The following is a 17131-nucleotide window of genomic DNA, read 5'->3' on the forward strand; positions in this document are numbered from 1 at the left end:
GGTTGACTGTCAGAACTGCGGAGAAAACGAGGAAATGTTAAACAATGACAAATTAAATTGTATTAATTGTAAAATTGCATAACAAGGGTTTGAAGATTAGAACACAACTGATACAAAAATAAATGAGATGGTTAAAGGTAACTGAGTCGTAAAGTAGTAATCATAAATTAAATTATTTAAAAACATGAATTTATAATATTTAATTGACGAATTCCTATTCCTACTCAATTACTAGAACATTGCGTTAGCATCGCAAAAGGTTGTGAGTTCGATTCCAAGGGAACACATATGGATAAAATGTTTAGCTTGAATGCAAGGTAAGTCGAAAGGCCAAAATGTATAAAGATAACCGTAAATATTTTTCACTGAAAGTTTGCTCAGAAACATTTATAATTTTTTAAAAATTTGAACCAATTCATTAATGTATTTATCTCGGTCAAACTTTTATCACAGCCAATCATAAAGTTACAAACTAGCCCTCTAAAAATTCAGATTGCAACCTAAAAATGCACAAAATGTTCCCCCTACAGCTTGAAAAGTACACATCTCTCCACATCATATGTGGTCTACAGAACAAACATTGATACAAGTAAATAAATATAAAATGGGCAACTTGCCACAGTAAGAGCTCCACAGTATTTGTGTTCCTCCTTCTCTTGGCACACTGCGGTGTGAAGTGAACTTTTCGGTCTCCCGTTCCCACCTATGGCCTCCAATCCCTGTCGCCCGAGTGAGCAGAAGTGAATGAATCCAGTCTGATGGTTGGTTTTTAGTTTAATGCAATATTTAAGCTGGGAGCCAGACAGCCTTTATTCAGAGCGCGACGGAAAGTGACGCGCAATACAATAGGATTCACAAACACAACTGCGAACGTATAGGCTATGACAGACATGAGGGTAAACGTGCAGTTTTAACGATGTAAACTTGACATGCTGCTAACTAAAATACTGCTGTTTCAATTTAACAAACTGACTTCGCGGACATTCATTTGTAATTAGTACTTTGACAGGAAGTTAGCATGCGTGAAGGAAATTGATGGCTTTTAAATATTAAACGTGATTTTTGAACATCCAGGACATTTTTGTCGACAGTTCACGTTTGTATTGCCTGTAAAAATGTAAAGAGTAATGCTATGCTAAATGCTAAAATCAGTTAAATCTGTTAAAACATCTATTCTGTTCGATAAATAATTATTAGTTAGACGGCTAGCAACAGGCTAATTTGAATATTAGCAACATAAATCTTATCTAGTTTGTGTAGGATTCAATTATTTGTACTTACTGAACATTTTTAAATCACAATATGCCAAACACACAAATGTTTCTGTGTCACACTGAGACATACAGGGCTGTAGGTTCAATCCTCAAGCAACACTCATGCTAGTGAAACATATACCTTTTGCTAATTAAATGTTCTGTACGTGGATAAAAGCATCTAAGCGTCCCAGAAACAAATCTGAAAGTCTTAAATCAAACGGTACAGTGCATGTCCTGAGAAATTTGACTAAAGAGATATATAAAATAAGTCACATAACAAAGTTCAAATGAAGTGAAAGCCACACATTGTAGCTGTTTTTTATTTCATGTGACTCTCTGACATAATAATAGAAACATTGTGGATGCTTAATAGTTTTTTTGTGTTAACCTTAGACCCGCTTCTTTTTGAGGCAAGTCATGAAAGAGAAAAAAACTTGTTTGCTCTAAGACAGGCACAATAATAACATTTACATAACATAATATTATGAAAATATTGACAAAGGAAAATGTAAAAAAAAAATGTTTACAACTTAACATGGCAAGATAAAGCCAATATAAGTATATGATCCCAAACATCACCTCTTAGGACTAAAAAGAGTTTTGTAAATGACATCATAGGCTAAGCGCTGCCATTGGCCGACGCTACAAAATCACGTTCACTGATTGGTTGTAAATTATATGTAAGCGTTCTAAGGCTGGGACAGCATATTTAAATGTATGCAAACGTAATAGTTTGCTGTTTAGGTTGACGTAAAGAACATACTATATAATATATATATGTGTACTGTACGTAATAAATAATGTAATATATTATTAGCCGTTAATCTATAAAACAAGAATACTGTGGTGAACTCAGTGACCCTGTTGCTTTACTCTGGAATGAAACACAGAGGCAAAGATTACATAAAATTACCCTTGTACTATCATTTGACTACCAGAAATAACAGAGTCAACTGTGCTGTGTGTAGAAAAGTGCAAATGTGAAAAATAAGCAAACAAAAGCATGCACTGTTGTATTCTGTGGTGGGTGCAAATCTACAATCAGTCAAGATACCAGGGTCAAAAGTTGTTAAGATAATACATTCTTTGTGCAGATAAAAGCACATGAGTATTTATCTTCTGACTACTATTTTCAACTTTTTTATTATTTTATTGATGACATTTTTTCAGGCATAGCCTACTGACCTCTTGGCAACACCTGATACACCTCAGAAGACTCTTCTGAAAATGCTAGGCTAGTATCTCAGCACAATTGACGTAGAACAGGCTAAATGTTTAGCAAATCGTCCTCTTGTCAGCTTGACCCCTTCATTTAAAGGCTACTTGTTGATATTGCCGGCGCTGGCAAACTAAGCCAGCCGCAGAGCGGTGAATGGGCGTTGGGATTTCAGACAAAGGCATGATGTCATGATGAAGTCCGCCGTGTCTATTGAACGTGCGCATCCAGGCATGACCCTAGATTGTGCTAATGAATCAGGCTCCAGGCTATGGCTAAGCATGGGAGCATACCTCAAACAAAGTTATCTTACGGCGATCTGCCTACACGCGGTTGCGCCTCGTTTCCTGCTCTTGAGGGAAGATTTAGCTGACAGCCGCAAAAATACATAGGACGCAGGGAACGGCTAGCGTTAGCCTATAGGTAGCATTAGCAGTTAGTAGTAAAGAAATGAAATGGCAGGAGCTGACACGTACCATGTGCTACCAATCTGCTAAAAACTGTTTAGACCCGCTTAAAATGGTTTGCTTGATTTAGCTGGTACCCCCAGCCTAGACTTGCTGGTTCGTTCTGGTTTGCTGGTTTTAGAGTGTTTGGGCGTCAGCTATCTAATTTAGATTTCTTCTACCAGCGTGGTTTTACGATTGCCAATTTACAGTTTGGCGTACATTTTATAGTCAATGCACAGTGCATTATTACATGGAGTAATTTTGACTTCATTTGGTTTGACCGCCCTGCTGAATAAACAATAGAACCCAGCCCAAAACACAATAGAATGTGTAATGGTTAAATGCTTAAAATGGGAATTGTATTGGTTTTAATCAAAACAATATTGGGTCTGGTATGTGATCGATTCTATTTGTGGGGCGTTACCTGTATCTGGCAGATTAATCCTATTTATGCATTCGGCAGACGCTTTCATCCAAAGCGACTTTCATTGCATTATGCGATACATTCTTTCTAAGTATGTGGAATTCTATTGGTATATACGGTAAAAGAAAAAAGGTAATAAAATACAAAATATAATTCTATTGCCCGGTTTACAGACAAGAATTAAAGTTAGTTCCAGACTCAAATTCAGGTTGGAGCTATATAACTGAATATAACTTTTGCTTAAGTATCTTCATCAAACATGTCAGTGCCATTGTTTTGTCTCAAGACGCAAAGCAGTAATGTATTTTTCGAAGACATTTCTATAAAAGCTACTTAAACATCATAATTTAACTAAGGCTTTGTAACATTACAAGCTGACTGAAGGACGATGCCACGCAGGGAACTGAAGGAGACTGGTGAATATATCCAAAACAACAGGCACCATCCACGGGCGAGTTATAGAAGGTCGTCGCTACAGCAAAACATAATAAAACTAGACCTGACCCTGAACAGAACAAAACATAAGGAATATAAAGAGTCCAGGGAATGAAGATCATGTGTGGGTGCAATCATGAGTCTCAGGTGCTGGTGTAATCAAAGATGGTGCAAAGGATTATGGGGAGTGTAGTCCGTGACTGTGAACGGTCCGGTGAATGAGAGTCCATGGGGTGAAAACACGAGGAACACAAAGGGGCAGACAGGACAGTTACAGGCTTAGACCTGGCTTAAGTAAAGTCCTGTCTGGGCCGTGAAACTGGGCCGTTATGTACAAATAAAATTTTTAAAAATGGAAATCTGAATTAAAAACAGAAATCCGAATTAAAAGGTCAACACAGAGTGCAAACAGAATATTGTCCTGAAGTGTGCAGGGCCAAAATACAGGCCGAGATGTATAAGTATAGGATATGCAAATCTGTAAATATTAAAAAGAAATATAAAAATGTAACCAGAATTTTGTCTGATACAACACATAATTATTGTGTGAACATTATTAACATTATTGAAACCGTACTCGCAGAAATCCAGCATGAATTGATAATGGAGTCCATCCTCTAAGTCTTCTGTGGTAATCCTCATTATTCTCTAACTCCAGCATCCACCATTTGATGGATCAAGTGTGGGTGTCTCTCCTCTCTGTTCTTCATGCATACCAGAGATACCAGCTACAATACGGAGGATTTACCTGATCCAGTTTACTTCCCTTACATTGAATAGAAGAGAGTGAATGAAACCTCTGTGAATCTACAGAGTGGCACAAACACGTGCATTCATTTGGTGCAATTGGACAAAATACTGATATATTTCAAAGCGAGTAATGATTACAGGCTGCTATGGTTCTTCACGTCCGTGTGAAATTTACAGATGACAAAATAAACATGACTGATCGTACATTATTTTATTATGCAAAAAACTGTGTGCAAAGTATTACGCAAGAATATCCCCCAGTAAACAAACTGGGCTAAATTGGGATGTCACGTACAGTTTTTCTGGAAGTACGGTGACAAATGACCATCTTACCCCACCCTGAACAGCGGTCCCAACTTTCCATGGCCTTATAACGTATCACCACCGATACCGAATTGGCAGGAGTGAGGGTGGAGTAAAGGTGATCAATTGTTCTGTCCAATCTCGCAGGAAATAGATACGGGACTTCCTGTATGTGTGAGCTCGGGTTAGGGTACAGCAGGAGGAAAGAAAGGCCCGTGGCAGTACAATGGAGAGACGGAAGATTGGAGCGGTCACAGAGGGACACTTTAGCCGGCCTACAATATAATGTGATTCAAGAAGAAAGTGAAATAAAAAGGTCTGAACGGGGGAAAGAATCTAGACGATTAATCAAGATCATCACCTCAAACCGAAGCTCATCTAGTTCAAATTAGAATGAAAAATCCCAGACGAGATCTCCTTAAAACTCAGGAGGAATCAGTGAGATTAAATGAAAATGCTTTCTTAAGTCTCATGCGTCTCAGATATAAGAAAATCTCACAAACATCTCCATTAAAGTTTCAGAAGAGATGTCTACTATGTCAAAAGTTAAATACAATTATTAAAGATTTCAATGTGAACATTTTCTCGAATCCCTCTCAAATCCTTCTTAGATGATAACTTTGGTGTCTGTCACTCAACAATGTTCTACAGCTTCTCAGCTTGTCTTAAAAATAGACAGAATTCATCATAGCATCATTTCATTTCACACTCCCACGTGTGATGAAAACACAGCTCAGGCCAAGTGATTAAAAATATTTCGACCATTAGTTCCTGTGTTTGCAGAAACCTTCACACCTTCATTTGCTGTTTTAAGTATCATTCGACACATGAAGAAAACAAGCACACCGTTTTCAAACACTTTTATAGCAGTTCGCGTTCTAATAAAAGTAATGTGGACATTTGTCTGTAATCTTGTTCACGGACTCTTTCACTGTGGACAGTTGGAGACAAACTGGGTTCCAACATCTATACTTCCCATAAATGAGTTTTTATTTTAAGAGACGTGTGAGACACTAGTAAGTGCCAAAAAAATATTAAAAACTGTGTCTTCAGAGGTGTAAAAGACTCTACATAATGAAGCGTTATGTTTTTATTACCTCTTGAGGAATGAGCTATTTCTATCTACATACACCGCAGGTCCCCTTACGTGGAATTCACCATGTTGTTTCTACAGTGGCCCTAAACGGACAAACTGCCCTACGTATAATAAATACGTTATCTCATTCGGCAATGAAACGAAAACGTGACGACATCTTAGTTCTGTGTCAGCCACCGTAGCGCTTCGAAAGGTAGGGGTGAGCCATTGGTTGCAATTCGTAACCTCACTGCTAGATGCCGCTACATTTCATAATGTGGGCCTTTAATATTTACAGAATATTTTGTTGCCCACAAAGCCCAGATCCAGCGAAACCTGATTTCACCTCCATTTCTCTAACCTTTGCCCTCATAATCTTAAAGCTGCATTTAAATATCTGCGGTATAAACCCGAGGATTTTTGGCAACAAAGACACAAATAAGTATTTCTAAAAAGATATCTGCTGAGTGGAAAGGTCTGCATATTTTCTCCTTTGTTTCAGGAGAATATAAGACAAGAGACTAAGGGGTTATTCTATTCCAATTTCAAAAAAAGACAGCGATATCACTTTGAACATTGCGAGTGTTTAGTTTGGTGCTTGCGTATGTTTGGAGAGGCTGTTTTGTGTAATAATCCGCACAGCTATTAGAAAAACAATGAAGGTCAATAGGACTAAATTAGAAAAGCAATAGAAAAAGAAAACCGTGTCATGAACATCAGGGGGATTAACGTGGTATAGATGGGTAAAATGTGAGGGGTCAGGGCAGGTCACCATGTGCCAAGGGTGTCGCAATGGTTTCTGGGAAAATAGTTTAATGCCTAAAGTGGTTACTGCTGAACAAAAACACTGAAAATTTACACTGTGAAAAAACAGTAATATTAATAAAATAAAATTATTATAAAATTTCCAGTTTATTCCTGTAATGTGACATTTTTTAACTGTATTTCAAAAATACTTGAAAATTCTGTAAAATAAAACAGTAAAATTTCTTAAAACTATTTTTTTGTACAGTTCTCTTTTGTGGGAAAACGAAACAAAATATTGATGACTCATTCTGCACTACACAGATTTTTAACCAATACAGATTACCTCAATACCAGTATCCAATAATGGTTCATGCATCTCACCCAAACTTCCTGTTCAAACAGGAAATTATGACATAAACCTTGTCTATTTCCACTTGTGACCTTTTGCTGTTCGAGAGATAAATATTATTTCACATGATCATTTATTCACCGGTCTGCCCTTTGCCGGTCTTGTTTCGCTCTTAGAGGTGGTACGGGTCGTGCAAATGGACGATCCTCTCAACACCATCCCAAACAGCAGGGCTAAATGAGGAGAAAGGCATTTTATCACATGCTGAGAGTGGCATCGCTCACCAGGAAGTTGATGACAACTCAAAGTGTCAAAGTCACACGTGGATAGTGTACCCAGAGACCAGGCGAGGAAACAAGAACAACACCGGTTTGTATTATTAGTGCTTGCAAAGACAAGATAGTCTTAAGTATTGCACAGCTGTGCTATGGACATAAAACGGAGTTAGGAAGAAACCATTCTAACTGACGTGAATGCATTTTATTTCCCGTATCAAAAACGGACATAGTGTATGAATGAAACACAGTTGAAAGAAAGACACGAAAACCCAGATTAATGACACTTAATGGTAGCCCGGAGCCAATCTGGTCACATGATGCATCTCTCAAATGTCCCATTTCCAATCTCTAAGGACTTTTAATGTTCAAGAACTTGTCATGTGCTTGCATTTCAGAACACCATTATGAGAGAAGCATTATAAAATATATATTTGTTGTTGCTGTTTTTGAAGGGTTGTGTGGAAGGCAATGAGACATGTTTCAATACGACATTGTAATGGATGTGTTTAACCCTCATGTACAGTTTGCGACCTGAAGGCAATTTTCACGACTCATTGACAACACATTGAATTATTGAATTAGCAGGTTTGTATTTCAGGGCTCATGAAGGCTTATTATAAACAAAATTGTAACATAATGTAATGCTTCAAATGACCCCTTTTTTTCGGGATCCTAATGTTTTCCCAAACAGAGATGTTTTATAAATGGATTGTCTGGTAAGTGCATCCTGACTTTTTGATGAAACCTAGCTCAAGTTAAGTAATATCTGCATACTGTCGATGGCAATGTCAAAACTATTCACAAAAGAAATAAAAGCTGTATTTTGCATGCCACGCCAGTAGTTGGCGATGTCACTTTAGGAAGAAACACTACTACACACTTGCGCATATACGCGTGTAATTTGAAATTTATACTTTAGTTGCATCCGAAATCGCATAGGGTTTGTTTCTTCTGCAGAACACAAAAAAAGATATTTTGAAGACATTGGTAACCAAACAACTTTGGACCCCATTGACTTCCATTGTGCGGTCACACCACAGAGACATTTCTCAAAATAAGTCACATACAGGTTTTGAACGATATAAAGGTAAACAAATGATGACAAAATTGTACTTTTCTCCCTAAGCAAAAACTGTAAATGCCAAAACACAAAAAAGTTTTGCATTTTTAGTCGAAAATGGTGTCGACTAAACGCCCTCTAATGTCATTTTATTCTATATACAATGCTTGCATTTCTTCATTTTGCTTTTATGCAAGATGCTTTTTTGTCTTTTAAGTGACTTACAAATGAGAGAGCATTCCACATTTTATCAAAGACGTAACAATAAATGTAGTTTACAAAGCCATGCTTACAAGCAGGACTAAAGTAGGAGCAATTGAAAAATAAACAACAAAGAACATAATTTAATATGTTCATCCCAGTTCACACGGCTAGATCGCTCATTCAATCTGTGCTTTCAACGGGTTGTTGGAGAGAAGGCCTGTTACTAACTCAAAATAATTACCAAGAGAGTGCAAGCCCCAGTCAAATTCCCATTGTTTCTCAATACAATCTCACTTTCCTTCCTGATAATGACATATTCCTCCGGCTAAAATAAAGTGGCAGGCAGTCATTGTAAGCAGAGAGAAGGAGGTTGAGGAGCAATGGGAGGGGAAAAAGGAGGGCAGAGGAGCATAGGACGAGGGAGGCACAAGCACTTCTGCTGGTAATTCTTTCCATGCCCTTCGCAAGTGAGAACGCTTCCATCTCGTCCGTGACCGGGCTTGACCTGCCTGCAGCTGTTTCTGATCATCAGCATCGGCGACGACACCGTCCCTGTTCCGTAGAGGACCCGGACCTTTCCGGAAGAAGATTGATTGATTCGTTTACTTTTATGTGATAGATTCGTTCTTGTGTGGCATCAACTGCAAACACCATCTGACATACATTCATTGGAAGTTTCTTTGATGAGAAACCACAGCGTGTCATTTATCCAGCCATCCTTGAATCGTTTATCGTAGAAAGAGAGCTCGCTGTTCTTCCGTCGGCGTAATAAAGAGTCCATTGTGCATCAGCCGGTGGATTATAAGAGACTTTGACAAACAAGAACAAGACGAAATCTGTCTATCATACGGCCTTGTTGCTACGACTCTATCCTGTCAGAAGAAGAGGAATGTACAGTTACCTTGATAACCTGCCGAAGTGTCAACATACCTGCCTGGCCGTGAGAAAACCTCAAACCTCAGTATGGCTCTACACTCACACGATCAGGATCTTTAGGACACTTTGATCAGAGATAGATCTCTGCTTGAGAAACAACTCAACCTCAGGCGATAACATACGTTATATCAAAGCCAAGCATCATCCGCTAAAGCTCTGTGGTCTCCGAGGCTTCGTGACTGGCAGCCCAGAAAGCAGTTCTGGCAAGTAACCCCAAATCTCCAGGTTCTCATCTCTGGTAAAGACAAAGGGAGATCCTGTCAATCAACGTCTCCAAAAAGCCAGTTTGTCCATCAGCGGATCTTGACGTGACACCTGTTGGTGAGCTTCTAAAGGTAAACTGATGGAGTAAAAACAATGGGCCGTTTTACATAAATGTGATTATAATCTAGAACAAAAACTTCGAATACATTTTCAAGCACCTTGCTTTCCTACATTCTTCAAAATATCTTATTTTGTGTTTAACAGAACAAATACATTTTTCTTACTATGGTAGTCAATGGTGGCCGAGAAGAACATTTAACATTTCTTCAAAACGTTGTCTTTCTGCACCTTTTATTCGTTGGAACAACCAAGTTGTAGTGTTTGCCAGTGGGTCGCGTACAACCTCAGCACGTACACCAACTATCAAACAGCCACGATAAGAGAAAACATGCGAATGCCTGGCTTCGAACAAAACTCTTTATGTGCTTATTTCATACACTATTCTTATTGTGTATGAACTGTGCTGGATAAACAAACTTGCATTGTTGAATCTTATGGGAAACAGGTTGATGAATATGACATTCTAACAGTAATCGAAAGGAAGAATATGGTGACACTTTATAATAGGGTTTCATTTATATATGCACAATTTAGAATCTTTTAGACTGTAAATCGTATTATATTGTATTGTCATTGTGTTGAATGTCTGTACTAGAAGCTTCCAACACCAAAGAAAATTCCTTGTGTGTGCAAGCACACTTGGTAATAAAGCTCTTCTGATTCTGATTCTGATTCTGATTTGTTATCAGTGGGTAAATACCTTAGTTAAGATAAACTAACAATATTCTACACCATATATTCATCTTAGTCATTTACAAATACAGCACATCTTTAAAATCAAAAGTTAAAATGAGTTAATGCAAAATTATCAAACATTATGAACAATAAAAAACTGTATGGGCATTAACCACTTTTTCTGCAAAGATCGCTGGTGGCCCAACGACTGAACATTAAGGTCTTTAAAGTGATAGTGCCAAAAATGACAATTCTTTCACCATTTACTCACCCTCACGTCATTCCAAACCTGTATGACTTTCTTTCCTCTGCAGAACACAAAAGAAGATATTTTAAAGAACGTGTGTAACCAAACAACATTGGCCCTCATTGACTTCCTTTCTATGCACACAAAACCACTGAGACATTTCTCAAAATATCTTTGTTTGTGTTCCACAGAGTAAAAGAATCATATTTTGAATGACATGAGGTTGAATTAATGATGGCAGTGTGTTTATTCCTGGGTGAGCTATGCCTTTAAACACACACACATACAGAATGAGACCCGCTAACAGATTTGTCCAAGTATCCTATAACACGATTCAATTTGTAAGGCTTAGCCTGACTGCGCTGTTTGCTATTCTGAGATTCTAGATGTAAAGTTATTTAAGTACTGCCCTTGGCTCCATTAAACAGCTGAGAGCGCTGATATCGCACACACACCCATTCTGCTGGAAATACTTGTCACACCCGGCTCATCATCTGACGGAGGTCTCGGACTGTAAACGGGTCACTCTCTCTCTCTCTCTCTCTCTCTCTCTCTCGGGCAGTTCATTCGGGATTAGTTTCACCCAAATATGAAAATTACAAATCTTTATGGTTTTTGTCTGCCATTGGATACAAAAGATCCAAAATTACGAAACGGAGACCATAACAGTAGGCCTATCATTGAAGTGGTCCATTTGATCAACATAGTCTTTTAAAAAAAAGTTGTTTTCACTCAATTTGAACTTTCATGAAAGCAGCAGTAATGTAAAGCCATTTTTGACAAGATGATTCATATGAGTTGGTTCGTTTCAGTGAATCAGTTGATTCCGAATAGGTTCTCGAGTTTAGAGTCAATGATCCGGTCACAGGGTTTAAGAGATGATTTTAAGTGCATAGTGACTTACATTTAAGTCTGTTCCTCAAAAAAGCCAACATATGACTTACGAACACTTGGAACATAGCACTATAACCAAAGTTATTAATATGGAGATCTGTAAACCAGATGTATGTGTGCTATCAGGGGCACGACTTCCCTAAATGGACTTTGCTATAACACAATAATTTCAATCACTTTCATAATACTTCAGTGATGCTTTTTGAAAAATCACCACATAAGGATCAAATAAATTATGACAAAATTATCGCGTTTGGGTGAACTGCACCTTTAAATATTTTATATTACCAATTAGGTAAAAGAATCAGGAACCACATGACATTCATCTGGACTTAACTCCATCAAAGTCGTCCCAAATAACAATGACACCAAATTCCACTATTATCTACATTTAGGACACTTCTAAGCCTTTCCTTATTCTGCTGTCTGCCGCAGTGCTGACTCAGACGCAGACAGGACAAACAGAGACCGGAAGATCATGGCTCTCTTCTTGATGGCTGTTATTTAGCAGGCCGTATCTCCAGATGCCCCTGTCGTGAAAAGACTCCTACATTGTTCTCCTTTCCTCGGGTAAACAAGTGGAGAAGGGAGTAGGTCTCGCCCCCTTCCTCCTGAAAGTTTCACTGACACAAAAATAGCCCAACATTCACATACAGAAAATAATCTTTTTAATGCTAAGTCTTATGACAAAAGTATTTTATTTACACAATGGAAGTCAATGGGGGTTAACGTTGCTTGGTTAATTTTTTAAAAACATTTTTAAAAAATGGTGTTCTGCAAAAAAACAGGTTTAGAATGACATTAAAGTGAGGAAACGATTAAATATTTGTATTTTGTCTTGGACTTATGAGGAGCTCTGATTTAAGCTGATTCACAACTCTTGAGAGTTCTTTCCCAGAACCCTAAGTACTCATGGTTAACATGGTGTTAAAACACAACATCAAACTGGTATTTGTTCGCGTTCTGTAGGTGCTGTTGTTAACCTCTTTGTCCCCGGTGTCTTGAACTCTGCCAGTTTCCTTTCAAGTACCTTGTAAGAGGGAAATTATATTGTTTGAGATTGTTTCCTCAGAGGGGAAGGGAGTGAGACACACTCACATAGAGACTCCAGGGGGCGTGTGACCAACCACATTCAGTCTGTCCTTCCCACATCTAAAGCCAAATACACATACACAGGGCTTGGACAAAATAATAGGAACACTCATTGTTATAATGATTGTGTATAGGCTACGGTGGGGAAAAAACACAATATATTGTCTAGTCTGCATGCAAAACAAGGTTTTGAGTATGTTGAGCAGTGGTTATTATGGATTTATGACAAAAGAAGCTTTTTGTGACTTTTTACTCACAATTGAAATAATATGTACAAACTTGTTAGTCGAGCTACTGTATTAAGTCATGTGGGCTATTGAGAGGCTATTAATAAAGCCTGGAATTCAGACATATTCTTAAAATAATACTAGGCATCTAGGTTCAACCTTATCACTTTTGACCTGGTTCTGAATTGGGTCTGTTTACACAGAGTGCCGTTTAATTTCTATAACTGAATGTTTTTCGATGCTTTCCCTAGAGAAATGACCACCACTAAACATACAGACTTCACGTGATAAAGCGCTGGGAGTTTTCTTGCATCTCTCTTCCCATGAATCCCCTGGAGAATTGAGACTCTGATGCTAGAGAGAGAGAAAGGCCGCAATCAAAATAATAAAACAAATAACGTTACACTGGGCAATAACAAGAGTATAAAGAGAAGAAATTACACACGTAACAGTCTGACCCACCCTAAAGGGCCTTTAAAACAATTTTCATTTTAATCTGATAAAGATTTAAACATGAATTGCAATGTAATTCTGCTATTTTAAATATTACGCATATGGTCCTTAACAAAACTGAAACTATAAACCTTACTTATATAAAGCTTATTTTAACTGCTTTGAGTACAATACTTGAAATTTATATAAGTATTGTCAGTGCTTCTTAGTACACATCTTAGTCTCACATATAATGATCACTAGGAAATGCTTAAGGCGATTAATACCCAAAAGAAAGGAAGATAAATGGCACTAAATATTTGCTTTTGCGTTTATTTTTAGCAGCAGGTTCCTTAAATTCCTTCGTCTCTCTTTCCCAGACTCCCAGCATTTGACAGTGTGGGAAACGTTTATAAAATCGGCACGCACACGGAACATACAGTCTCAGCGTTTTTAATAGCATTAAAAATCACTAAACTGTTACATACAGTATATAAAAGTGGCTGTTGACTCTAATAACTAATAGTTTTTCTTGTAAATTTGCAGTATTTTACAGTAAAAAAGTTTTTTTTCGAAATACGTTTTTTTACCGTATGTCACTGTAAAAAAAAGTCCAAGTCCATAAAAAACAGTAATTTTCTGGCTACTGGGGCACCAGAAAAATACAATTAAATAACAGTTTTTCCACATAAAATTCATGTTTTTCCTTCATCGTTTTCTGTAAATTACAGGTTTTAACTTTATACTTGAAAAATCTGTACGAATATTTTACGGACATACAGCTATTGGCAAGAATGCAAACATTTTCATTTTCCGATGACATTAAATGAATACTATAATTCTTCCTACCAAATACTGACTAAAAACTAAACAAGTTAGTGAAATTGTGCTAAATAGCTTTTTGTTCTCTTTACGCTTTTTCTCAGGACCTCCGGATTAGTCATGGCCGACTGGAGTTTGCTAGGAAACTTTCTGGAAGAAGTCCAAGAACACTCCACCTCTGTGGGAAAGGTGTGGCTCACCATCCTCTTCATCTTCAGGATCCTGGTTTTGGGCACGGCGGCGGAGTCTTCCTGGGGCGACGAACAGGAAGACTTCACCTGCGACACCGAGCAGCCCGGCTGCGAGAACGTTTGCTACGACCAAGCCTTCCCCATAGCGCATATACGGTACTGGGTGCTTCAGATAGTGTTCGTTTCCACGCCCTCTCTCATCTACGTGGGACACGCCATGCACAGCGTCCGGATAGAGGAGAAGAGAAGGAAAGAGCAGGAAGAGGAAGGAGCCCAGAGAAATCGAGGAAAGTACCCAGAGGAGGAAAAGGATTGTGAGGAGGATGAGGGCGGAGGGGGTAAAGTGCGATTGAAAGGTGCCCTGCTACAAACGTACGTACTGAGCATTCTCCTCCGCAGCGTGATGGAGGTGATCTTCATCGTGGCCCAGTATCTGATCTACGGGGTCTTCCTCAACACGCTCTACGTGTGTAGGGCCCCTCCGTGCCCGCATCCGGTGAACTGTTACATCTCACGACCTACGGAGAAGAACGTGTTTATCGTGTTCATGCTAACCGTGGCGGCCGTGTCTCTTTTTCTTAGTATTGTGGAATTATATCACTTGGCATGGAAGCATTGTAAGAAGTGTGTGCACAGATACAAAGCCTCAAAGCGACGTCCAAACACCCCATCCACTGTAGCCGCGGCCTCGCCGAATCAGTCCACGCCGATTCGTGCTTGCACTCCGCCTCCCGATTTCAACCAGTGCCTGATGACGTTACCCCCATCGTCGCCCACTGTACAGACACACGGTCACTCTATAACGCACCCGAGCTGCCCACCCTTTCACGACCGACTGGCACACCAGCAGAATTCGGTGAATTTGGCCACCGAACGCAACCACAGTCATGACTACCTGGGGGTGGATTTCTTCAAGATGAGCTTTTCGCAAGCACCCACAGACACACCCAACTCGTACGCCTCTCCTTCGTTGCTAAGCAGCGAATTTGTTGAGGACAGGAGACGGTTTAGCAAGAGCAGCGGAGCCAGCAGTCGCATGAGACCGGATGACCTTACAGTATAGGGTCGACCTATTGCATTTACAAATGGGATGTGTGGGGGTGACTTGGCAAGAGTCTAGTGATGTTGTACTTGATCTAACAGAACTGTTTAAAACCTGTTCACACATTCACACAATGCGAGTGGACTAGTTACACCTTAAAGATCATCATTCATTTTGAACACAACTTCACTTTAAAGGTCCAGTGTGTCCTTTTTTGGAGGACCTATTGACAGAAATACAATATAATATACATAACCATGTCTTCAGAGGTGTATAATAAAGACCTTACATAATCATGCGTTATGTTTTTATTACCTTAGAATGAACTATTTCTATCTACATACACCGCGGGTCCCCTTGCATGGAATTCATCATATTGTTTCTACAGTAGCCCTAAACGGACAAACTACTCTACAGAGCGCATTTCATAAATACGTTATCTCCTGCAAAGAAGCGAAAACGTGACGACATCTTAGTTCTGTGTCAGCCACCGTAGTGCATCGAAATGGAGGGGGGAAGAGTGTGGCATTGGTTGCAATTCACAAAATCACCGCTAGATGCCGATAAATTTCATATACTGGACCTTTATGTCAACAGATATGTTGAATCATATATTTAACATAATGCATTTGTATTCAAATTTGCATTCATTTACTGTATAATACAATTTAAACGGGATCTTAAGTGACTTCAATGCGTTTTTGATGTAGCGTTTTTTTGTTAACATTCAGGTCAAAATTAGTAAAGTTCACAAAAAATATAGATTCTTGCATCACAGTCTCCATTGACTTCCATTACATGGAGACAAAACGACTGAGATATTTCAAAAAAATATCTTTTGTGTTCCATCGAGAGAGAAAAACAAAAATAGGTTTTGAATCACATAAGGGAGAAAAAAAGATGACTTTGGGTGAACTATCCCTTTAATGTGATTAATCTGATTTCATTATCCATCATATTTGTGCACTTGATATATACCCTCTGCCAAACAGGTGAGAACAACAGAAAAAATGGGTAATGGTTTGTTAAACCATCTTCAGCATCAAAAATTACGCATTGATTTGTGGTGAACACATACTGGAATAAATGGTTTACACAGACCTGTGAAACCAACATTATGAATGCACTCAACTGGATAAAACAATCCACCAACCTGTTATAACATATTTTTAAAAAGGTAAATGAAAAAGACAAATGTGTAAACTGAATCCTTACTGTAAATCGACAGACCATTAATATCTTTGTCACAGGGCAGCTCTGTAAAAACATCAATGGAAGTTACATCAAATTTCACACAATCCCATCAATATAATCCAGTGATTTGGTCTTGGATTTGTATAAATTGAGGAAAAGGTCAAGCATTACAGTTTTGCAATGTAATACACTGAGCATTTGCTTAGAAAAAAACATACTTTAAAATGTTAGTTGAGCAAAATGGCTGGATGATGTAAGTTTGGCTTTGTATTGTTATAACACCCAACGCTTGTAGACAGTAGACTAGTTGCTTCATTTTTAATGTCTAATAATATTTAACTTTAAAATGTTTATTTTCTGTGAATTTGAAGTAAATGAGCAAAGCGTTTTCATTAAGTTATTGCAAAAAACATCTACAGACATCTTTCGACAGATATTACGTCATCGACACCACCACCAGATGGCGCCATGTCTCTCCACTCCCAACACGTGCTGGTCAAAGTCAAACC

General features: G+C 38.5%; 1 protein-coding gene across 1 annotated transcript; it reads left to right on the forward strand.

Annotated features, from left to right (window-relative positions):
• The first annotated feature begins 8912 nt into the window (after window positions 1–8912).
• gja5b (gap junction protein, alpha 5b) lies at window positions 8913–15709 on the forward strand. The gene is made up of 2 exons (XM_057331645.1): window positions 8913–9817; window positions 14300–15709. Exon 2 carries the CDS (start codon window positions 14316–14318, stop codon window positions 15447–15449), a length of 1134 nt encoding a protein of 377 aa, XP_057187628.1. The 5' UTR covers window positions 8913–9817; window positions 14300–14315; the 3' UTR covers window positions 15450–15709.
• Window positions 15710–17131: the final 1422 nt, after the last annotated feature.

Source organism: Triplophysa rosa, linkage group LG4 (genome assembly GCF_024868665.1).
Source record: "Triplophysa rosa linkage group LG4, Trosa_1v2, whole genome shotgun sequence".
Lineage (NCBI taxonomy): Eukaryota > Metazoa > Chordata > Actinopteri > Cypriniformes > Nemacheilidae > Triplophysa > Triplophysa rosa.